Here is a 17,343-nt window from a genome sequence, read left to right on the forward strand (position 1 = left end):
AAAAAAAAAAAAAAAAAAAATCCACAATCTTTGGAGAGGAGGAGGAGGAGGGATGATAGCAGGATTCATAGGGGCTCCAACTATGTATGTAATATTTTTATATAAAAAAATTCCAAACCAAATATGGCAAAATGAACAGGCGATGGGATACATGAATGTTTCTTACATTATTTCTCATACTTTTCTGTATGTTTCTACATTTTAATGAAACTTTTAGCCATTGTTACTTTGTTATAAAATGCCAAGGATAGAAAACATTTGCTGTGAGGAGATCATAAAATGTAATAACCCATTTTAAACATATTTAGGGGCCTCCGGATTCCTGGAATGGTTTGAAAAGGAACTGCTTTTCCCCTCGACACTGTGAAAACATGACTCAAACAACGTGTGCCATGCGTGGGCTTTGGGGATTTAGAACTTGACCTCAGTTGGCTGCTGTTGACTGGCCTGCCCAGTCTGTAATGTTTTCATTACAGTTTCATTGGTGAGGTTTTTTGTTTGTGATTGTTTTTTGTGTTTAATTGGCAGATGGTAGGGTTCGAACTGAGCTGGCCACTTGTCATGCCTTTGGTTGTGTCCAGGGGAAGCCTACTGGGTCCTTTCATGATCCAGTCCAGGCTTTCACCACAGTGGTCAGATGTCACCTTCTGTTCTGATCCTTAGTGGACGGGACTTGTGACAGTGGCCCTGGAGGGAGTTTCTAGGTGGGACGTGGGTTCTACTCCGGACTCTCCAAGCATCCTGCTTGCTAGTTCTGGGCGTGTCATTCCCACCATGGGGATTTTGGTTTTCACCCTGTAAAATATCTGTCCTAGGACAAAACTCGTAGGGTTTTTCCAGATCATGTAGGTAAAATGATTAGTAGAACGTGAAATGTTAAATAAGGTTTGCGGATGCAGTTTGCAATTCCCTATGTCTGATTCTGTAATCAGACGATAGAGGCAGTGTATGTGCATGGTGGAAAATCATAAAATACAAAGAAGACTGAAAGCACATTCCCGCGGGCGTCCCTGTGTTACTAGCTTCTGGAATCTTGTTTCGTGGATTAGTTGTATTTTATTATTACGTGGTATATTTTAGCAAATTAGACCCTCCTGTCTTGTAACTGGTTTTGCCTTTCCTTGCAGATCTCAGGGCTGTTGTGTGGAGGAGGCTGTTCTCGTGGCTGCTGGCGTGACCTGCTCTTCACTGTCTGCCGGCGCCTTGGTCTAGCACAGGGTTGGCTGTCTGTTTCTTAAAGGGCCAGAGAGTAAAAACTTCAGGCGTCGCAACCTTAAGGGGCAGTGTTGAGGGTGTCACGTGGGTACTTGTATCGCTGTTCACAGGTGTCAGCACTGTCGGTGGCTCGGGGTGGGCCCAGCAGGGAGGAGAGCCTGCGCTGGCAGTGCGAGGACTGTTAGGAGGGCCCCTCTGGGTCCCCTCCCAGCCATCCTCCTCTCCAGGAAGGGGCAGCAAGTGCCCACCAGCTTTTTGCCTTGGGCTCAACTGAGCCTTGTTGAGTTTACTGTGAACAAATCCCGGTTTCTGTGATGAGCATTCCCTGGCGTGGAGCCACCACGCTCAGAGTCCATTTCCCTGGGTGAGGGGAGCAGCCAGCGACCCAGGCCTGGGGCCCTTCCTCGGGGTGGAGGTGACCCCTGAAGCTGGTGTGCCGCCTTCCCTTAGGGGTCCGAGGGGCCACACCACGCAGGGTGGAGAGCGGGGTGCAGCCTCTGTTGGTCTGGAGGACACAGCAGGAGGTCGTTTATCTTGGCTTTGGGGAGCAAGTGGCCAGTCGTAGGACACTCCACGAGTTTATCTTGCGTAGTTTATCTTGTGTTAGTTCCTAGGGCTGCTGTAAGTCACCACGCACTGGCTGGTGTAGGCAGCAGAGGTGCGTCCTCACAGTTCTGGAGGCCAGAATTTTAGGCTGCGGTGCTGGCAGGACACTCCCTCCCCAGACCCCTGGGCAGCACCCCCGGTCTCCTCCAGCTCCTGGCGGCCCACGCCTTCGTCGGCTCGGGGCCGCGGCACTGTCTCCCTTCTGTCACGGGGACGCTTGCCGTTGGGGTGAGGGTCTGCCCCGAGTATCCAGGAAGGTCTCCTCTTGAGGTCCTTCACTTAGTTACCTTATCCCAAATAAGGTCACACTCACAAGTGCTGCGTGGCAAGATCTTCGGGAGTGGGCCTGCCGTTCAGCCCACTGCTGCTGCTTCCTTGAGGTAACCGTGTAGCTTTTCTCTTTCCTCTTTCAGATGTAATGTAGCCGTGAACAAATGCACAGGTCTTAGGTGTACAGTGTAAGTGTGCCCACCCCTGGGACTCTCAGCGCCCCTGAGAGGGCACTTCTGTGACGTGGCGGGGACCCCACTGTGGGGGGCCTGCCTCTGAGCAGCGCTGCCCTGTGGGCACGGTGCACCCGGCGCCGCTCGCTCGTGGACACGTGCTTTGCAGTTCGCGGCTGTCGTGCACAAGGCTCCCTCCCACAGGAAGTAGGGTGTCTGGGTAAATGCATTTTCAATATATTCTCTCAGTGCCCTCTTGCTAAGGAAAAGCCGCTCAGTTTCTCCAGGAGCCCTGCTGCTCCACCCAGGAGAGGATTTTTGTTGGGTTTTGCCAAAGTGAGCAGTACAGGGAGGAGGTGGGTCCAGGGCGAGTGTCAGCGTGTGTTGCACTCCGAGTGGGCGGTGCCAGTGCCCAGGAAGGGCTGGGAGACCTGGGAGTGGTGCCCTGTGCTCCCGGGACCCTGGAGGCGGCAGGCCACGACCTCCACCTGCCCGCCGTGGGGCCCACGCCCCCCGTTGTCACAAAGGCACCCAGCAACAGCGCGTGAAATGTGGCCGACCATCACTACAAACAGGACTTGCGACTGGGGTGTGTGTTTAGAGTTACTTGTTTCTGGTGCGTGGAAACCTGTTTAGGAGAAGGTCGCAGTGAGTGTAGTTGCCCCGAGCAGTTACCGGAACGTCCCTCTGCTCAGGTTCCAAGGTGAAGCGTCGGGAACCGTGGACACGCGTGCCTCCCTGGTTTTTCATTCCCAAGTCTGATGAGACTTCGGGCACAGGCCAGGTGATGGTGACTTCTGGGGCAAAGGAGGTGGCTTCATGATGGGTTTATTTCTGGATGACTTTGTTACTAATTTAGACTTGTTTTGCTCCAAACATCCCCTTGGCAAACTTGCCATTCAAAGAGGGAAATTACCAGCTGATTATTTAAACGTAAGGGAAGTGGAGAGGATCGTTCTTTTGGTAGCCTTTTTCTGCAAAAGACTTTCTGTTTCAGGAACCAGAGCGTATGGTGGACACAGTGTCGCCAGCACAGACAGGTCTTTTCCAGGCTGCTGTGTGAGTTTAGCCGCTGTGTCCCCCGTGACAGATGACCGGGCTGGGGTGGGCTGTGTCCCCGGGAACCTCAGCAGCACACGATGGGGTGAGCGGCCTCGGCGGTGCCCGGCCCGGGCAGGTGGACGTGCAGGGCTACAGGGGACAGTGTGCCATGGGGAGCAGCGGAGGACGCGTCTGGGGACGTCGCCCACCCTGAGGCGGGTGCTGGTGGTTGTCCTGTGTCACTGTGGGGCCATGTTGTGACGCTGCTGCACTGAGCATGTCCGGCGGCAGGTGCGCCTCAGAGGCTGCGGTCTCTGGGCCCGGGCTTGTGCTGTGGGCTGAGAACAGAGGGAAGGGGAGGAGGCCTTCTCTGGCTCTGGTGGCCGGCCAGGGCGCCCTCCTGGGCTGGCTCAGAGGCTGAGCTGCAGTCCTTCCTAAGACGCTGCGAGTGCGCGCACACACCCGCGCCTGCGCATGCGGAGCCGATAACCAGCTGCCGGGCCGCCAGCCACGCGGGCCACGTGCGCCCGTAAGAGCGTGTGGCCCAGCAGGCTGATGTGAACAAGCTTTTTTAAAAAGCAGTTTTGGAGGAGCAGGGCCTGGGCGCCTCACGTCCTCGGTGAGGATGTGCTGTGGGACACACTGCAGGGCGTGGGCTGCAGGACAGGACATGTGGCGCCCCGGTCTCCTGAAACGAGCCCCTGCTCAGAGTTGCCCGTGTGTGGGCACCGGGCCGAGACCGGAGGAGGAAGGAGACAGCCGGGGTTCCTCTCCTGGATGCATCTGCGCAGCAGGAGGTGTGCGAGCACCTCGACTTTGACCTTGATGCTCTGCTTGGTGTCTCCATCCATCTGTCCGGTGTCCCGATGGGAAGATGTCCCTTTATATGCAAAACGTTACACTTGTACGAAATCCTTTTGTCACCTGTCCTTTGGTTTTTCTGGCCACATAGACCATCCTGGGGGGACAGAGGTGCTGAGGGTTGTGCAGAGTGGGAGGGCTCCCAGGGCCACGTCAGCCACGGCCCCCTCCCTTTCCTGGGGAGGCACCTTTGTAGGCAGGGTGCCCCCAGCCTCATGGAAGTTTGGGTTCCCACGGTGGGGGTGGCTGTTATTTGAGCTCTGTGTGACGGTGCCGGGAAGTGGGGAGGGGGTAGCATTTTCACACGGGGCCTGGCTCTCCAGCCTTCAGGGGTGAGTGTGCTGTGTGCTCCTGCGTGTGTGTGTGTTCAGCCAGGCTGCTTCAGGCTCTGGTGGAGGCAGTGTCCTTGGCCTGGGCCTTCACCGCCCTGAGAATGGTGGTTCTGTGTCTTCAAGCCTCCTGGCTGCATGGTCACGTGGCCAGAAACCCATTATCGAAGTAACAATTAAGGCCTTTTCGAACCAACTGGCAGGAAAAGTGTCGAGTTTCCTGTGATGTTGCCATCACTTCTTAATTTAGAAACTGATAAAAGATCTACCCACGGGTGTCATCAGGCAGAGGGGGACGTGTCCATGGTTGCATTCACAGAGATGCACGGCAGAGGCAGCGTCCAGCCACCGGCTGCTGCGTGTCTGCTCCCCACCATCTGTACGTGCAGGCCTGGGGCAGACACGGGCGATAAACCACCGTGAGGGCAGTGGGCGGAGCCTGTGCCTGCCCGCCCCTTGTCACTGCCGCGCGGCTGTGGCTCTTCGCGGAAGTGACGGGACCTCACCCTTTGGGGGCAGGGAGGTGATGGCAGGAGGAGACTGGTTCCTCAGAGAGGGGGGCACACCTTGGCTCTCAGGCAGAAGCCTATAACCGGGTGTTCCTTCAGGAGAAGCATCTGAAGTGCCCTGGAGGAACACTGGCTTCAAGGGCTCCATCCTCAGCCCCCACCTCCCCAGCCTGAGAGACTCAAGGGCCACTGATAAGAGCCCTGGGCAGGTGTCAGGTATCATCCTGAGCTCTTAACATGAGGAAGGTTTACTTCCATATTTTACAGATAGAGAAACAGATATATCCAACCACAAACCCAGGGCTCTTTTTTTTCTTCATTGAAGTCTTATCGTTGATTTGCTGTGCTATATATATTTCAGGTGATTCAGTATTTTTGCAGATTACACTCCAGTTAAAGTTATTATAAGATACTGGCTCTAATTTCCTGTGCCGTCCAATATATCCTCGTAGCTTATTTATTTTATACATAGTAGTTTGTGTTTCTTAATCCCCTCTCCCTGTCTTTCCCCTCTCCCTTCCCGCTCCCAACTGGTAATCACTGGTTCGTTCTCTGTATCTGTGAGTTTGCTTCTTTTTTGTTACAGTCACTAGTTTGTTGTATTTTTTAGATTCCACATGTAAGTGATCTCATACAGTGTGTGTTTTTGTCTGTCTGACTTATTTCACTTAGCATAGTGCCCTCCAAATCCATCCATGTTGCTGCACATGGCAAAACTGCATTCTTCTTTATGGCTGAGTAATAGTCCATTGTGTGTATAAACACCACATCTTCTTTACCCATTCATCTATTGATGGACACTTAGGTTGCTTCCATGTCTTGGGTATTGTAAATAGTGCTGCTATGAACATTGGGGTGCATGTATCTTTTCAAATTAGAGTTTTCATTTTTTCCAGATATATACCCAGGAGTGGAATTGCTGGATCATATGGTAGCTCTATTCTTGTTTGTTTTTTGTTTTTCTTTGCGGTACGCGGGCCTCTCACTGTTGTGGCCTCTCCCATTGCGGAGCACAGGCTCCAGACGCACAGGCTCAGCGGCCATGGCTCACGGGCCTAGCCGCTCCGCGGCATGTGGGGTCCTCCCGGACCGGGGCACGAACCCGTGTCCCCTGCATCGGCAGGCGGACTCTCAACCACTGCGCCACCAGGGAAGCCCTATTCTTAGTTTTTTAAGGAACCTCCATACTGTTCTCCATAGTGGCTGCACCAATTTACATTCCCACCAACCCTGTAAAGAGGGTTCCCTTTTCTCCACACCGCCAGCGTTTGTAATTTGTAGGCTTTGGTGACGGCCATTCTGACCGGTGTGAGGAGATACCTCATTGTGGTTTTGATTTGCATTTCTCTAATAATTCGAGATGTTGAGCATCTTTTCATGTGCCTGTTGGCTATCTATGTGTCTTCTTTGGAAAAATGTCTGTTCAGGTCTTTTGCTCATTTTTTGATTGGGTTGGTTTGTTTTTTTGATATTTAAGTGTGTGAGCTGTATCTACATGGGGTGTGTGTGTGTGTGTGTGTGTGTGTGTGAGTGCGTGCATGCATACACACACACACACACACACACACACACACACATATTTTTTTGCCGCGTCATGAGGCTTGTGGGATCTTAGTTTCCCGACCAGGGATTGAACCCACGCTCTCAGCAGTGAAAGCGCAGAGTCCTAACCACTGGACTGCAAGGGAGTTCATGTTTATATATTTTGGATATTAACCTCTTTTCAGTTGTATCATTTGCAAGTTTTCTCCCACTCAGTAGGTTGTCTTTTTAATGGTTTCTTTTGTTACACAAAAGCTTTTAAGTTTAGTTAGATCCCCTTTGTTTATTTTTGCTTTTATTTCTTTTGCCTTTAGAGACAGATCCAAAAAAAATATTGCTATGATTTATGTCAAAGAAAGTTCTGTCTATGTTTTCTTCCAGGAGTTTTATGGTTTGTGGTCTTAGGCTTAGATCTTTTAATCCATATTTAGTTTATTTTTATATATGGTGTGGGGAAATGTTCTAATCTTTCATCTTTTATGTGTAGCTGTCCAGCTTTTCTAGCGCCATTTATTGAAGAGGCTGTCCTTTCTCCATTTATATTCTTGTCCCCTTTGTGGTAGATTGATTGGCCATAGGTGCATGGGTCTCTATCCTGTTCCATTGATCTAAGTGTCTATTTTTTAAAAATCAATTAATTTATTTTTGTCTGTGTTGGGTCTTTGTTGCTGCGCACGGGCTTTCTCTGGTTGTGGCGAGCGGGGGCTACTCTTCATTGTTGTGCGTGGGCTTCTCATTGCAGTGGCTTCTGTTGTTGTGGAGCACTCACTCTAGGTGTGCAGGCTTCAGTAGTTGTGGCACGCAGGCTCAGTAGTTGTGGCTCGTGGGCTCTAGAGCACAGGCTCAGTAGTTGTGGTGCACGTGCTTAGTTGCTCTGCAGTATGTGGCATCTTCCCAGACCAGGACTCAAACTTGTGTCCCCTGCATTGGTCGGCAGATTCTTAACCACTGCCCCACCAGGGAAGTCCCTAAGTGTCTGTTTTTGTGTCAGCACCGTACTGTTTTGATTACTGGAGCTTTATAGTATGGTCTCAAGTCAGGGAGCATGATACGTCCCACTTTGTTCTTTTTTCCCTCAAGATTGCTTTGGCAATTAGGCAAGACTTGTGGTTCCATGTAATTTTTAGGATTGGATTATTTTAGTTCTGTGGAAAATGTCATACATATTTTGACAGGGATTGCATTAAATCTGTAGATTGCTTTGGGTAATATGGCCATTTTAACAGTATTAATTCTTCCAACCCAAGAGCATGGGATATCCTTCCATTTCTTTGCATCATCTTCAAATTTCCTTTATCAGTGTTCTGTAGTTTTCAGAGTATAGATCTTTCACCTACACAGTTAAGTTTATGCCTAGGTATTGGATTGGCCAAAAAGTTCGTTCGGGTTTTTCTGTAAGATGTTATGGAAAAACCTGAATGAACTTCTTGATCAACCCAGTATTTTATTCTCTTTGATGCAATTCAAAATGGGATTTTTGTTTTCTTTCTCTTTCTGATAGTTCATTATTAGTGTATAGAAAAGCAACAGATTTGTGTCCTTAACTACTTAGGCCAGTGTTTCTGAAGTGTCCTGACAGCTTCTCATAATTTAGGAAAACAGTCTATTTCTGTCTTTGCCCTTAACACACACCCTGGAAACATGTTCACAAAATAACTCTTCATGAGATGGTGTGTGTGATGCCTCCTGATATTTTCTGTTCTGTGTTATTTCACTTTCTAACAAGTGGCTATTGAACATGCTAAAACAATTGTGGGACTGAGTGTGGTTTTGGAAACCCCCAGTAGGTGAGCTGTGTCTGCAGGGCACGTTCCCAGAGTTGCTCTCACTCTCATGTTTCTCCTTTGATGAAATGTCTCTGCACGTCTTTTGTCCATTTTCTAATTGGATGTTTGTTGTTTACAGTTGTTTTGATTGTTGTTTATTTTTTATTCATACGAGTCCTTTGACTTGTGATTTGCAGTTTGCCTTTTCATCCTGTGAACTAGGTCTTTCATTGAGCAGAAGGTTTTAATTTTGCTGAGATACAGTTGACCAGTTTTTCCCTTTGTGAATGGACGGTACTTCTGGTGTCATGTCTTAAGAACTGTTTGCCTAGCTTGAGGTCTTAAAGATTTTCTTCTTCTTTTTTTTTTTTTCTACAATTTGTACAGGTTTTCATACTTTTTTTAAATTTAGATTTATACCTGAGCATTTCAGTTTTATTTGACGCACTTGTAAATGGTATTGTGTTTTAATTCTATTTCCACATGTTCTTGCTATTCGTAGACATGTGGTGGGTTTTCGTGCGTCAGTCTGGTATTCTGCAACCTTGTTGAGCTCACTGTTTCCAGGAGTTTGGTAGATTCCTTGCAGTTTTTTAGATAGACAGTCACATCATTATCACATAGAAAGTTTTATTTCTTCCCTTCCAGTCTGTTTGCCTTTTATTTCCTTTCTTCCTCATTCACTGGATAGTGCTTCCAGTAAGATGTCCAGAAGCAGTGGTGGGAGGGCAGCCGTGTCCCGTGTCTCACTGTTAGGGGTGATGCTGGCCGACGATGCTGTCCACCCTCCTGCTCACTCTGAGGGGTTCCCTGGACCCCTCTTGTGCCGAGAGTCTTCATCATGAGCCTTGATGTGTGTTAAATACTTTTTCTGCACCAGTTGTTAGGATTGTGTGATTCTTCTTCTTTGGCCTGTTAATGTGGTGGATTGCGTGCATCGGTTTTCAGACACAGAGCCAGGTTTGTATGTTTCTGACACAAGCATAGCTGCACCGGCCTCTCTAGTCGCTTTCTCCATGTGGTGACCCTGTGGGGCCCCCGCTGGTCCCAGTGCTGGATCTTCCCCCCTTTTGTCCTGCAGCCGCCTGGTGGGTGGGTGTAGTGCCCGCCCAGGGCCACTTTTCCTATCCTGTCCCTCCCCAGGGCTGTCCTCCTCTGGGTTCTCAGTCTGCTCTTTCTCTGGCTTGTGCTTTTGTCTCCGTGGAGCAGCCATGGAGGCGTATGGACTCGTCCCGTGCTGTGCTCTTGGTCACCACGTCGTGGGGCTCTCAGGGTGCCGGCCTGTCTCTGTCTTCTCCTCTCATTTATTCTGCAGCTTGGTCCCTTCTCTGTAAGACATCTTTTTCCTCCTCTGTTTCAACCACCCCCTCCTCCAACCTTCCTAGTTCACCGTTAATTGATCAGGTTTTCATTTCCATTCTGGCCGCGCAGTTCCAGTGGCTTGTGTGCTCTGTGCAAGGGAGGGTGGGTCTCGCCACAGGCTGGCAGCCTTGAGCTGCTGCCCCATAGTGTCCAGGGAGCTGCACTTCTGCACAGGGCATGGGGCCCCGTGAAGGGAGACTGTCCTGGGACAGGGTCTGGTAATTAGCCCTCCACTTTCTAAGCGCCTGCCAGGGTGTAGCAGGTACATACCCCGTGGTGTGTTTTTTTTTTTTTTTTCGGTATGCGGGCCTCTCACTGTTGTGGCCTCTCCTGCTGCGGTGCACAGGCTCCGGACGCGCAGGCCCAGCGACCATGGCTCACGTGCCCAGCCGCTCCGCGGCATGCGGGATCTTCCCAGACCGGGACACGAACCTGCGTCCCCTGCATCGGCAGGCGGACTCCCAACCACTGCGCCACCAGGGAAGCCCTACCCAGTGTTTTAAACTTTACTATTGTGAAATGTAACATAATATCCAAAAGTCTGCAAGATAAAAATGTACAATTTCATTCTCACAAAGAACACACGCATGTGACTTTTGTGTAGAAAACTCCAGGTCACACTCCCAGGCATGACTGCCCATCCCACCCTCCTCCAGACTTTTACTTACAATAGTCACCGCTTGATGTTTTTAATAGTCTTGTCAGCTGAGCAGTGCATCCCTCAGCACTGTTTTTAGAAACTTAGGGAAACATACAATGTAACTTTTTTTTGCCTTGACTTGTGAGATGGTTGGGTTGTTGCAGGCTCCCACAGGGGCTGCTGGCACGTGCGGTACAGGCCTGCGTCCTGCGCTGGCGTGGCCTCTGGGTGTCGCCCCAGGAGCTGTGGGCTGTTGGGCGCGCGTGCGCGGTGGGTCCTGTGGCTCCGCTCGCGCTCCCATCAGGATGCGTCGTTTCCTCTGTTCTGCATCTTCGCTAATGTTCTGTAGCTTATTTTGGTTTTTGTTTGCATTGTCCTGTTGGTTAAAGAAGCTGATCAGTTTTTCATCTGGATTTCCTCTTTTGTGAAAGGCCTGAGTCTCACTTCCATCTTTTGTAGTGGACGTTTTCTCTTTTCCTTATTGATTTGTGGGAGCTCTTTATAGATGCTGGATAAGAGATTTTTGTCAGTTATGTGTGTAGAAAATTCTTCTCTTTTGTGGGAAGGTGACCTTTAATGAACAAAACTTGTTGTTTTTAAAGTGTTAGAATCTGGGCTTCCCTGGTGGCGCAGTGGTTAAGAATCCGCCTGCCAACGCAGGGGACACGGGTTCGAGCCCTGGTCCAGGAAGATCCCACATGCCACAGAGCAATGAAGCCCGTGAGCTACAGCTACTGAGCCTGTGCTCTAGAGCCCACGAGCCACAACTGCTGAGCCCACGTGCCACAACTACTGAAGCCCGCATGCCTAGAACCCGTGCTCTGCAACACAGGTTCTAGGCATGAGAAGCCCGCGCACCACAGTGAAGAGTAGCCCCCGCTCGCCACCACTAGAGAAAGCGCGCGCGCAGCAACGAAGACTCAACGCGGCCAAAAATAAATAAATAAAATTTAAAAATAAAGTGTCAGAATTTTCAGACTTTGCCGTTATGGTTAGTGTTTCCGGTTTTGCGGGCTCTTTCTTTACCTTGAGGTTGTGAAGGTGTTCTCTACCCTGTTGTCCAGCAGCCTGTTCTCCTCTGGTCTGCAGTGTCTGGACTTGGGTTCTGTGTGGGGGTGAGTGGGAATCACCTTCATGTCTCTGCATGGACTCTGCCGGGGGGCTCAGGTCGGGGGCACCTTGGTCGGAACGTGGGTCACCGTGCACGTGCGCTTGGCCTGCCGGTTGGCCCTTGTCAGCATCAGGCGGTGTCAGTACTGTTCTTCAGCTTTTTAACTTTGACTTTAATTTTTTAAATTAATATTTATTTATGCAATTTGAAGTCCTTTCCTTTTCATTTTAAGTTTATTAGCATGAGTTCTTTTTTTCTTTCTGTTTTTTTGGAAGGAAGATTTATTTATTTATTTGTTTGTTTTTGGCTGCGTTGGGTCTTTGTTGCAGTGCGCGGGCTTCTCATTGGGGTGGCTTCTTGTTGCGGATCACAGGCTCTAGGTTCGTGGACTTCAGTAGTTTGTGGCACGTGGGCAGTAGAGCATAGGCTCAGTAGTTGTGGCACATGGGCTCAGTGGTTGTGGCTCCCGGGCTCAGTGGTTGTGGCTCACGGGCTCTAGCGCACAGGCTCAGTAGTTGTGGCACATGGGCTTAGTTGCTCTGCGGCATGTGGGATCTTCCCGGACCAGGGCTCGAACCCGCGTCCCCTGCGTTGGCAGGCGGATTCTTAACCACTGCACCACCAGGGAATTTCCAAGTTCTTTCTTTTTTAAAGACCTTTTCCTTTTTTTTCTTAGGCCAATTTGGACTTCTGTACAGGAGTCATTTTATGGTTCCCAGCCCCTGCTCCTGGTTTGCACTCATTGTTTCCTGACAGCAAGTACTTCCATCTGGGTTCCCTCTGCCCAGGAGCCTCTCTGTACTGGTGCTCAGCTGCTGGGCCCTGAGTCCCTTACACACCTGGGGGTTTGCAGTGAGGACCCCACAGTAAACTTTACTGAACTTTTACTGAAAAGTAACTATTTTATAAAAGAAAACAAGTTTAGTGAGAAGAGTGGCATTGTTTCATATAGCTGCAGCTCTTTCTAATACCTGGCACCTTTACTCCATCTGTTGCATTCTGCGGTTTTGCTTAAAGTGTGTGAAAACGATCCAGCCTCTCACAGACATGTATAGGGAACAGGGAGTCGCCTGGGAGCCTCCACGTGAGGGTGGGTTCTCCTCCGACTGGACTCGGGGGATCTGAAGACCCTGGGGGCTCCCTTGTGAAGCATTGGTCCCCTGAGGTGTGTGGGTCTCCCAAATGTGGACGGTCCATGATCACCACCAACCTCATTTGACCCGTCTTCAGGCTGGGTGCTAGGAAGCTAATGGAAGGGATACAAGTTTCCCAGAATTCATGTGAAAGCTCAAATTTTATTGCTGGCCACAACTACTGTTAGTTTTCCTTGAAGCGATGGCCTCATTTTGTTCATTTTTGAGAAAACACGTACCAGTCCTTAATAATCATAGCTTGTCTGAGAGAGTCTTTCAAGTAGCCGTTGTGCCCCATGAAAACGCAGCCGGCGTGGCCACAGCCCCGCCGCAGGGGCTTTTCCAGAGCCCAGTGCAGTCCCGCCAGCCCCACCGTCCATCTGCTCAGTGTCAGGAGGGCAGGGAGTAGGGTTTGCAGAGCGACAGAGTGGACGACGTTTGCTGCTTTATCGAGGCAGCGCTAGGGACGCCGGCTGGCTCACCGCGGCCACGTGCCAGCGGGTGCATGGCCACGCCGGCCGGAGAGGGCTTGGGGCGTCTTGGCGCCCTCAGGTGACACCGATAGGCCACAGTGTCCCTTGTGGAGCCCACGATAGTGCTCTGGGTGTGGTCTCTGTCCAGGGAGACCTTACTTATGGACACAGAAATTCTAATTCCATGCAGTTTTCCTGGTTTACAAAATATTAGTCTTGATTTTCTTTGTCCCCCAAGGATTTAAATTCAGACCATTCTTGGAGCTCAGCTCTGACCCCATAGGAGAGGCCGGGCTGTGCCGCCTGCGGCTGCCCTTGCCCAACACCCACCCCCCCCCCCCCCCTCCCCCCCACCCCCCCCCACCCACCCCCGCCAAGGCCCGCAGGAGGGGGAGGGCCGGGGGACTTTGCTGCAGGCTCGCAAAGTGCCTTTCTTTTGCCGTTACCCTGGTCGCCAGTGTGGCTACATTTGGTGTTTGAGTCTGGAAATCGTTTTTCGGGACCGTTGCTGCACTGTGTCCGCGTCCCCTGCACAGAGGCCCCCGTGCGGGAGAGGCGGGGCTCAGTGGGCTCCTGCCCTTTGGCTGGGGTCCTGTCCTGGGCCATTGTCTCTGGTTCCTCCTCGGGCAGCGTCTTTGCCTTGCTGTGACAGCGGGCTTTCTGGATTGCTTCTCTAGGACTTAGCGTATCCTCTCGTTTTAAAATTTGTGAGTCTTTTCTTCTGTCTCTGAATTTTTCTAGACTCTCCTGAAGCCCAGGTTGCTGCTGACCCGGTCTCTCTCTAGCCCCTGCTCACCCTGCTCCTGTGTGTGTGGTCCCTCCGGGCCCTGCTCTGAGCCTCCCTCTCAGCTGCCTTCTCTGCCCCTGTGGTTGCAGCTTGCGGGGATGAGGCCGCTGGGGCGGGGGTGGCTGGCACAGGTCGGCAGGCGGTGGGCCCTCGTCCCGCCCCATTGTGCCTTCCCTCCTGGAGCTGCGGGGCCGGGCTCTCCCTGTCCGTGGATTTGGGGCCCACGGTGCTGTGGCCTTTTCCACTCAGGTTCCAGGTTTGATCCCCACGAGGCCAGTAAAGTTGCCTTCAGGTTCCCCCTCGTGCCTTGCTTTTAGCTTGTCACTCGCAAAGGCAGGAGTTTGCTGAACGGCGGGTGTGGCAGGGGTGCAGCCACCCACCTTCCTCAGGGTTAGTTTGGAGGGAGCCTCTCCTCCGAGAGTTGCGCCTCTTGCCCACGGAGAGGGACTCGCAGGGCCGAGTTGTGTCGGGAAGGAGGAGGGTGCCGTGGTCGGGGCAGTCGCTTGCTGCGGTGCCCGCGGGGCTAGGTCTGCCCATGGTGCTCAGAGCGCCTTTGGGGAGGGACACGCCTCGTTGTGACACGAGGTCTCTTGACAAGGATGTCTGTCCTGCCAGCCCCTGTGAATGGACGTCTCCCTGGGCCCAGGACAGGCAGGCGGGAAGGAGAGGCTGCCCAGCGGAGGGGTGCAGGGTGGTGTGGAGCCCGAGGGACTGGGCAGCCTCAGGGAGGGTCCTGCTGGGCACGTAGGGGAGAGGACAGAAGTGTGCCTGTGAGACCGGGACACAGCTGGGGCGGACCTGGACCCATCGAGCCCTGTCCCTCCTCAGGAATGAGTGGAGACCTGGCACTCGGGGCCAGCTGCCAACACAGACATCCTGGTGAGGCGGGGGCCTCCTCTGTCAGCTAGTGGATTGCGCCCAAAATGACGGCAGTGGCGAGTGTCTCCTGGTGGCAGGGACATGCCAGAGCCCGGGTCGGAGACATGCACGCGGGTGTAGTGTTGAAATTTCACGCTGACGACAGCAGCGGAGCAGGAGGCGCTAGAGGAGCCGCAGGGTCTGCCGGTGTTTCCAGAAGCTGGGGGTGCGCCTTGGGGGGCCGCCGTGGGCACCGAGGCCCTGGAGGAGCGGGCCCCCCTCTTGCCCCCAGCCTCTGGGCAGCTCGTGCAGGGCTTCCCAGGAAAGGCCAGAGCCGCCGTGGGGCACTTGGTGACATCAGCTTTTGCGGCCTGGGCTGGCCGTCCACGCGCCCTCCTGGTTTGGATGCGGCAAGGTCGGGGTCCGGGACTCGTGGGTCCGCCCGGCGTGTGCTGCCTGGCTCCACACACTCGGGGGTTCGCGTCTGGGGGTGCGAGCGTCGCGCGTCCGCGGCTCCGTGGCCTGAGTTTCCATCTTGGGAGCAGGCAGTCAGGAGGTTTTCAAAACATTAACTTCGGATAATCTTTAAATTTCTGTGGAAACATTGCTGATGAGTTCCCAGGTAGCCCTGAGATTCAGCAGCTGTCCTGAGTCAGGCTCTGACATGCCATTCCTCAGGCTGAGACAGCCCAGTTTGGTCGTGGAAAACTGGAAGAGAGCTTGGCGTTCACAGTTTCAAGCGCAGATAGGAACCATCATTTACGGCCGCAGCCACGGGGAACGTGTGGAGGCAGAGCCCGGCCCACCTGCGTGGTGTGCTGCGGAGGCGGTGTCAGGAGGTGGTGTGGTCCCTCCACTGACTACAGTTAGATGTGTGTTGGCCAGTGAATAAGCAAGGGGACACTCGGGGAACCTTTGATCCGTTAATGTGGAAAAGGAGACAGGTTCTCCAGAGGCTGGTGAAGAGCAGGTCGGAGCTGCCACTCCAGAACGCTTCTGAACAGCGTGTTTCCAAAACCATACAGAGTAGAGGCTGTTTAATTCCAGGTGAGCTATTTACAAAACCCCTCGTCCAACACGGCAAGGCGCCAGAGGTGTGATTCGGTTTGTGTGAACTGTTCTCTGACCCTGTGAGGAGGATGTCTGCGAGGAAGGCTTTCAGGAGGACGGAGCAGACGCGCTTCTCCCTGTTCCCTCTGCTGAGCGCAGCACGCACCCTGGATGTGATTCGTGGAGCAAGCACAGGAGGACCGGGGGGGTGGGGGGAGAGCTGTCCACATCGGGCAGGGGCGGGTCGGGTCAGTGTGGCCACAGGCAGAGACAACTCCACGCACAGGTGCAGAGCGCCTGGCTGTGCCGGCACGGCCGCCAGGGAAGCACTGGGCTTGTTGGGAGCAGCAGACAGGATTGAGAGGCGAGTCGGCCAGCATCTCCCCTGGGGTCTCCATGGGGAAGGCGGTGGGTGGAGTGGACAGTTCCGCGGGCTGTGGGGTGGTCTCTGGTTACGTGGTACCTGGGATGCGTTATGTTCGGGGGAGCCGGCGGCTTGTGTGTGAGAGGTAGGTGGGGTGGTGGGTGGTTTTGTGGGGGGTTCTTGGCCATTGCCAAGAAAGGGCTGGCCCTGGTGGGAGGGCGGTCTGTCCCCAGAAAGCAAACTGAAGATGCCAAAACATAAAATACAGAAAACACGATAAGCACAGCATGTGTCCTGGGAAATGCAGGGGCGCAGGCCTCAGGCCCCCGTGCAGGAGCGGGCGCCACAGCTGCCTGGCGTCCTCCGGGCGCTCCCCAGCGGCGTCACTTGCCTGCCTTCTGGACATTTGACTTGCGGGAGTTGGGGAGTCCGGGGTGCTGGGTGCTTTCTGAGTGGCAGAGTAGCCCTCATCCTGACCTTCTGCTGGGGGTGGGGGCAGGGGGCCGAGAGGGTGGTGGGCGTGATCCCCTGGACCTCGAGGTGTGACCCTGCCCGTGGGCAGAGGGTGCTGCCACCGAGCGTGTGTGGCGCCTGACGCCCGGAGCAGGGCCCCGCGTGCACCCCGGGGTTCTGCTGTTCTCCCTCGTGGAGGGGGACGTGCCGCTGCCGGGGCTGCCAGCCGGGCCGGTGCCTCAGGAGCGGCCCCTCAGAAGGCTGCTGCGTCCATGCATCGTGCATCACTGACTGGAGGCGGCATCTGGGTTTCATGTGGGGTCACTGGATCTTAACCCCTGTCCTCTGTTTTTAAGCAGACGGTTGACGATGAAGCGATGGCGGCGTGAATGAAGGCCTGGTGAGGAGGAAACGATGCCCAAGGGTGGGTGTTCTAGAACCCCACAGCAGGAGGAGCGTTCCCTGAGCAGCGACATGGTGGAGAAGCAGCCCGGGAAAAAGGTGAGCTCGTCCTCCCCCACCACTCCGCGTGGGCCTCTTCCGGGCTCGGGGGAGGGCTGGGGGTGTCACTGTCGCTTGTCCCTCTGCAGTGGGCGACGTCTGTGCCGCGAGACCCTCTTCGGGCGGCAGTGGAGGAACTGCTGTGCTGGGTGGCTGTGGAGGACACGTCTGGCTTTTTTTAAGGATGTTTGTTATTTGGGGGCCAAAGTGGAGCTTTAACCACTAGGTCCGTGGACAGAAATTGCTGTCTGAGAGAACCCCAGTTCGGCCCCACCGTCTGCCCCTCAGGACCATGGGTT

The 17,343-nt window shown here is 53.3% G+C and overlaps 1 protein-coding gene across 7 annotated transcripts in view; it reads left to right on the forward strand.

Annotated features, from left to right (window-relative positions):
- The window catches only part of ANKRD11 (ankyrin repeat domain 11), a 172,043-nt gene that overhangs the window by 123,680 nt on the left and 31,020 nt on the right, over positions 1-17,343 (forward strand). For 5 of the 7 annotated variants that reach the window (XM_027118938.1, XM_027118943.1, XM_027118941.1 and 2 more), the window contains one exon: positions 16,903-17,044. In XM_027118938.1, the coding sequence (XP_026974739.1) occupies positions 16,958-17,044 (87 nt within the window). In that variant the 5' untranslated portion in view covers positions 16,903-16,957. Of the gene's footprint in view, positions 1-16,899; positions 17,045-17,343 lie in introns of those variants that run through there. The other 2 variants (XM_027118936.1, XM_027118942.1) reach the window with 2 other exon arrangements.

This window comes from Aethalodelphis obliquidens, unplaced genomic scaffold (assembly GCF_003676395.1).
Source record: "Aethalodelphis obliquidens isolate GAN/ISIS:26980383/991018 unplaced genomic scaffold, ASM367639v1 scaffold20, whole genome shotgun sequence".
Lineage (NCBI taxonomy): Eukaryota > Metazoa > Chordata > Mammalia > Artiodactyla > Delphinidae > Aethalodelphis > Aethalodelphis obliquidens.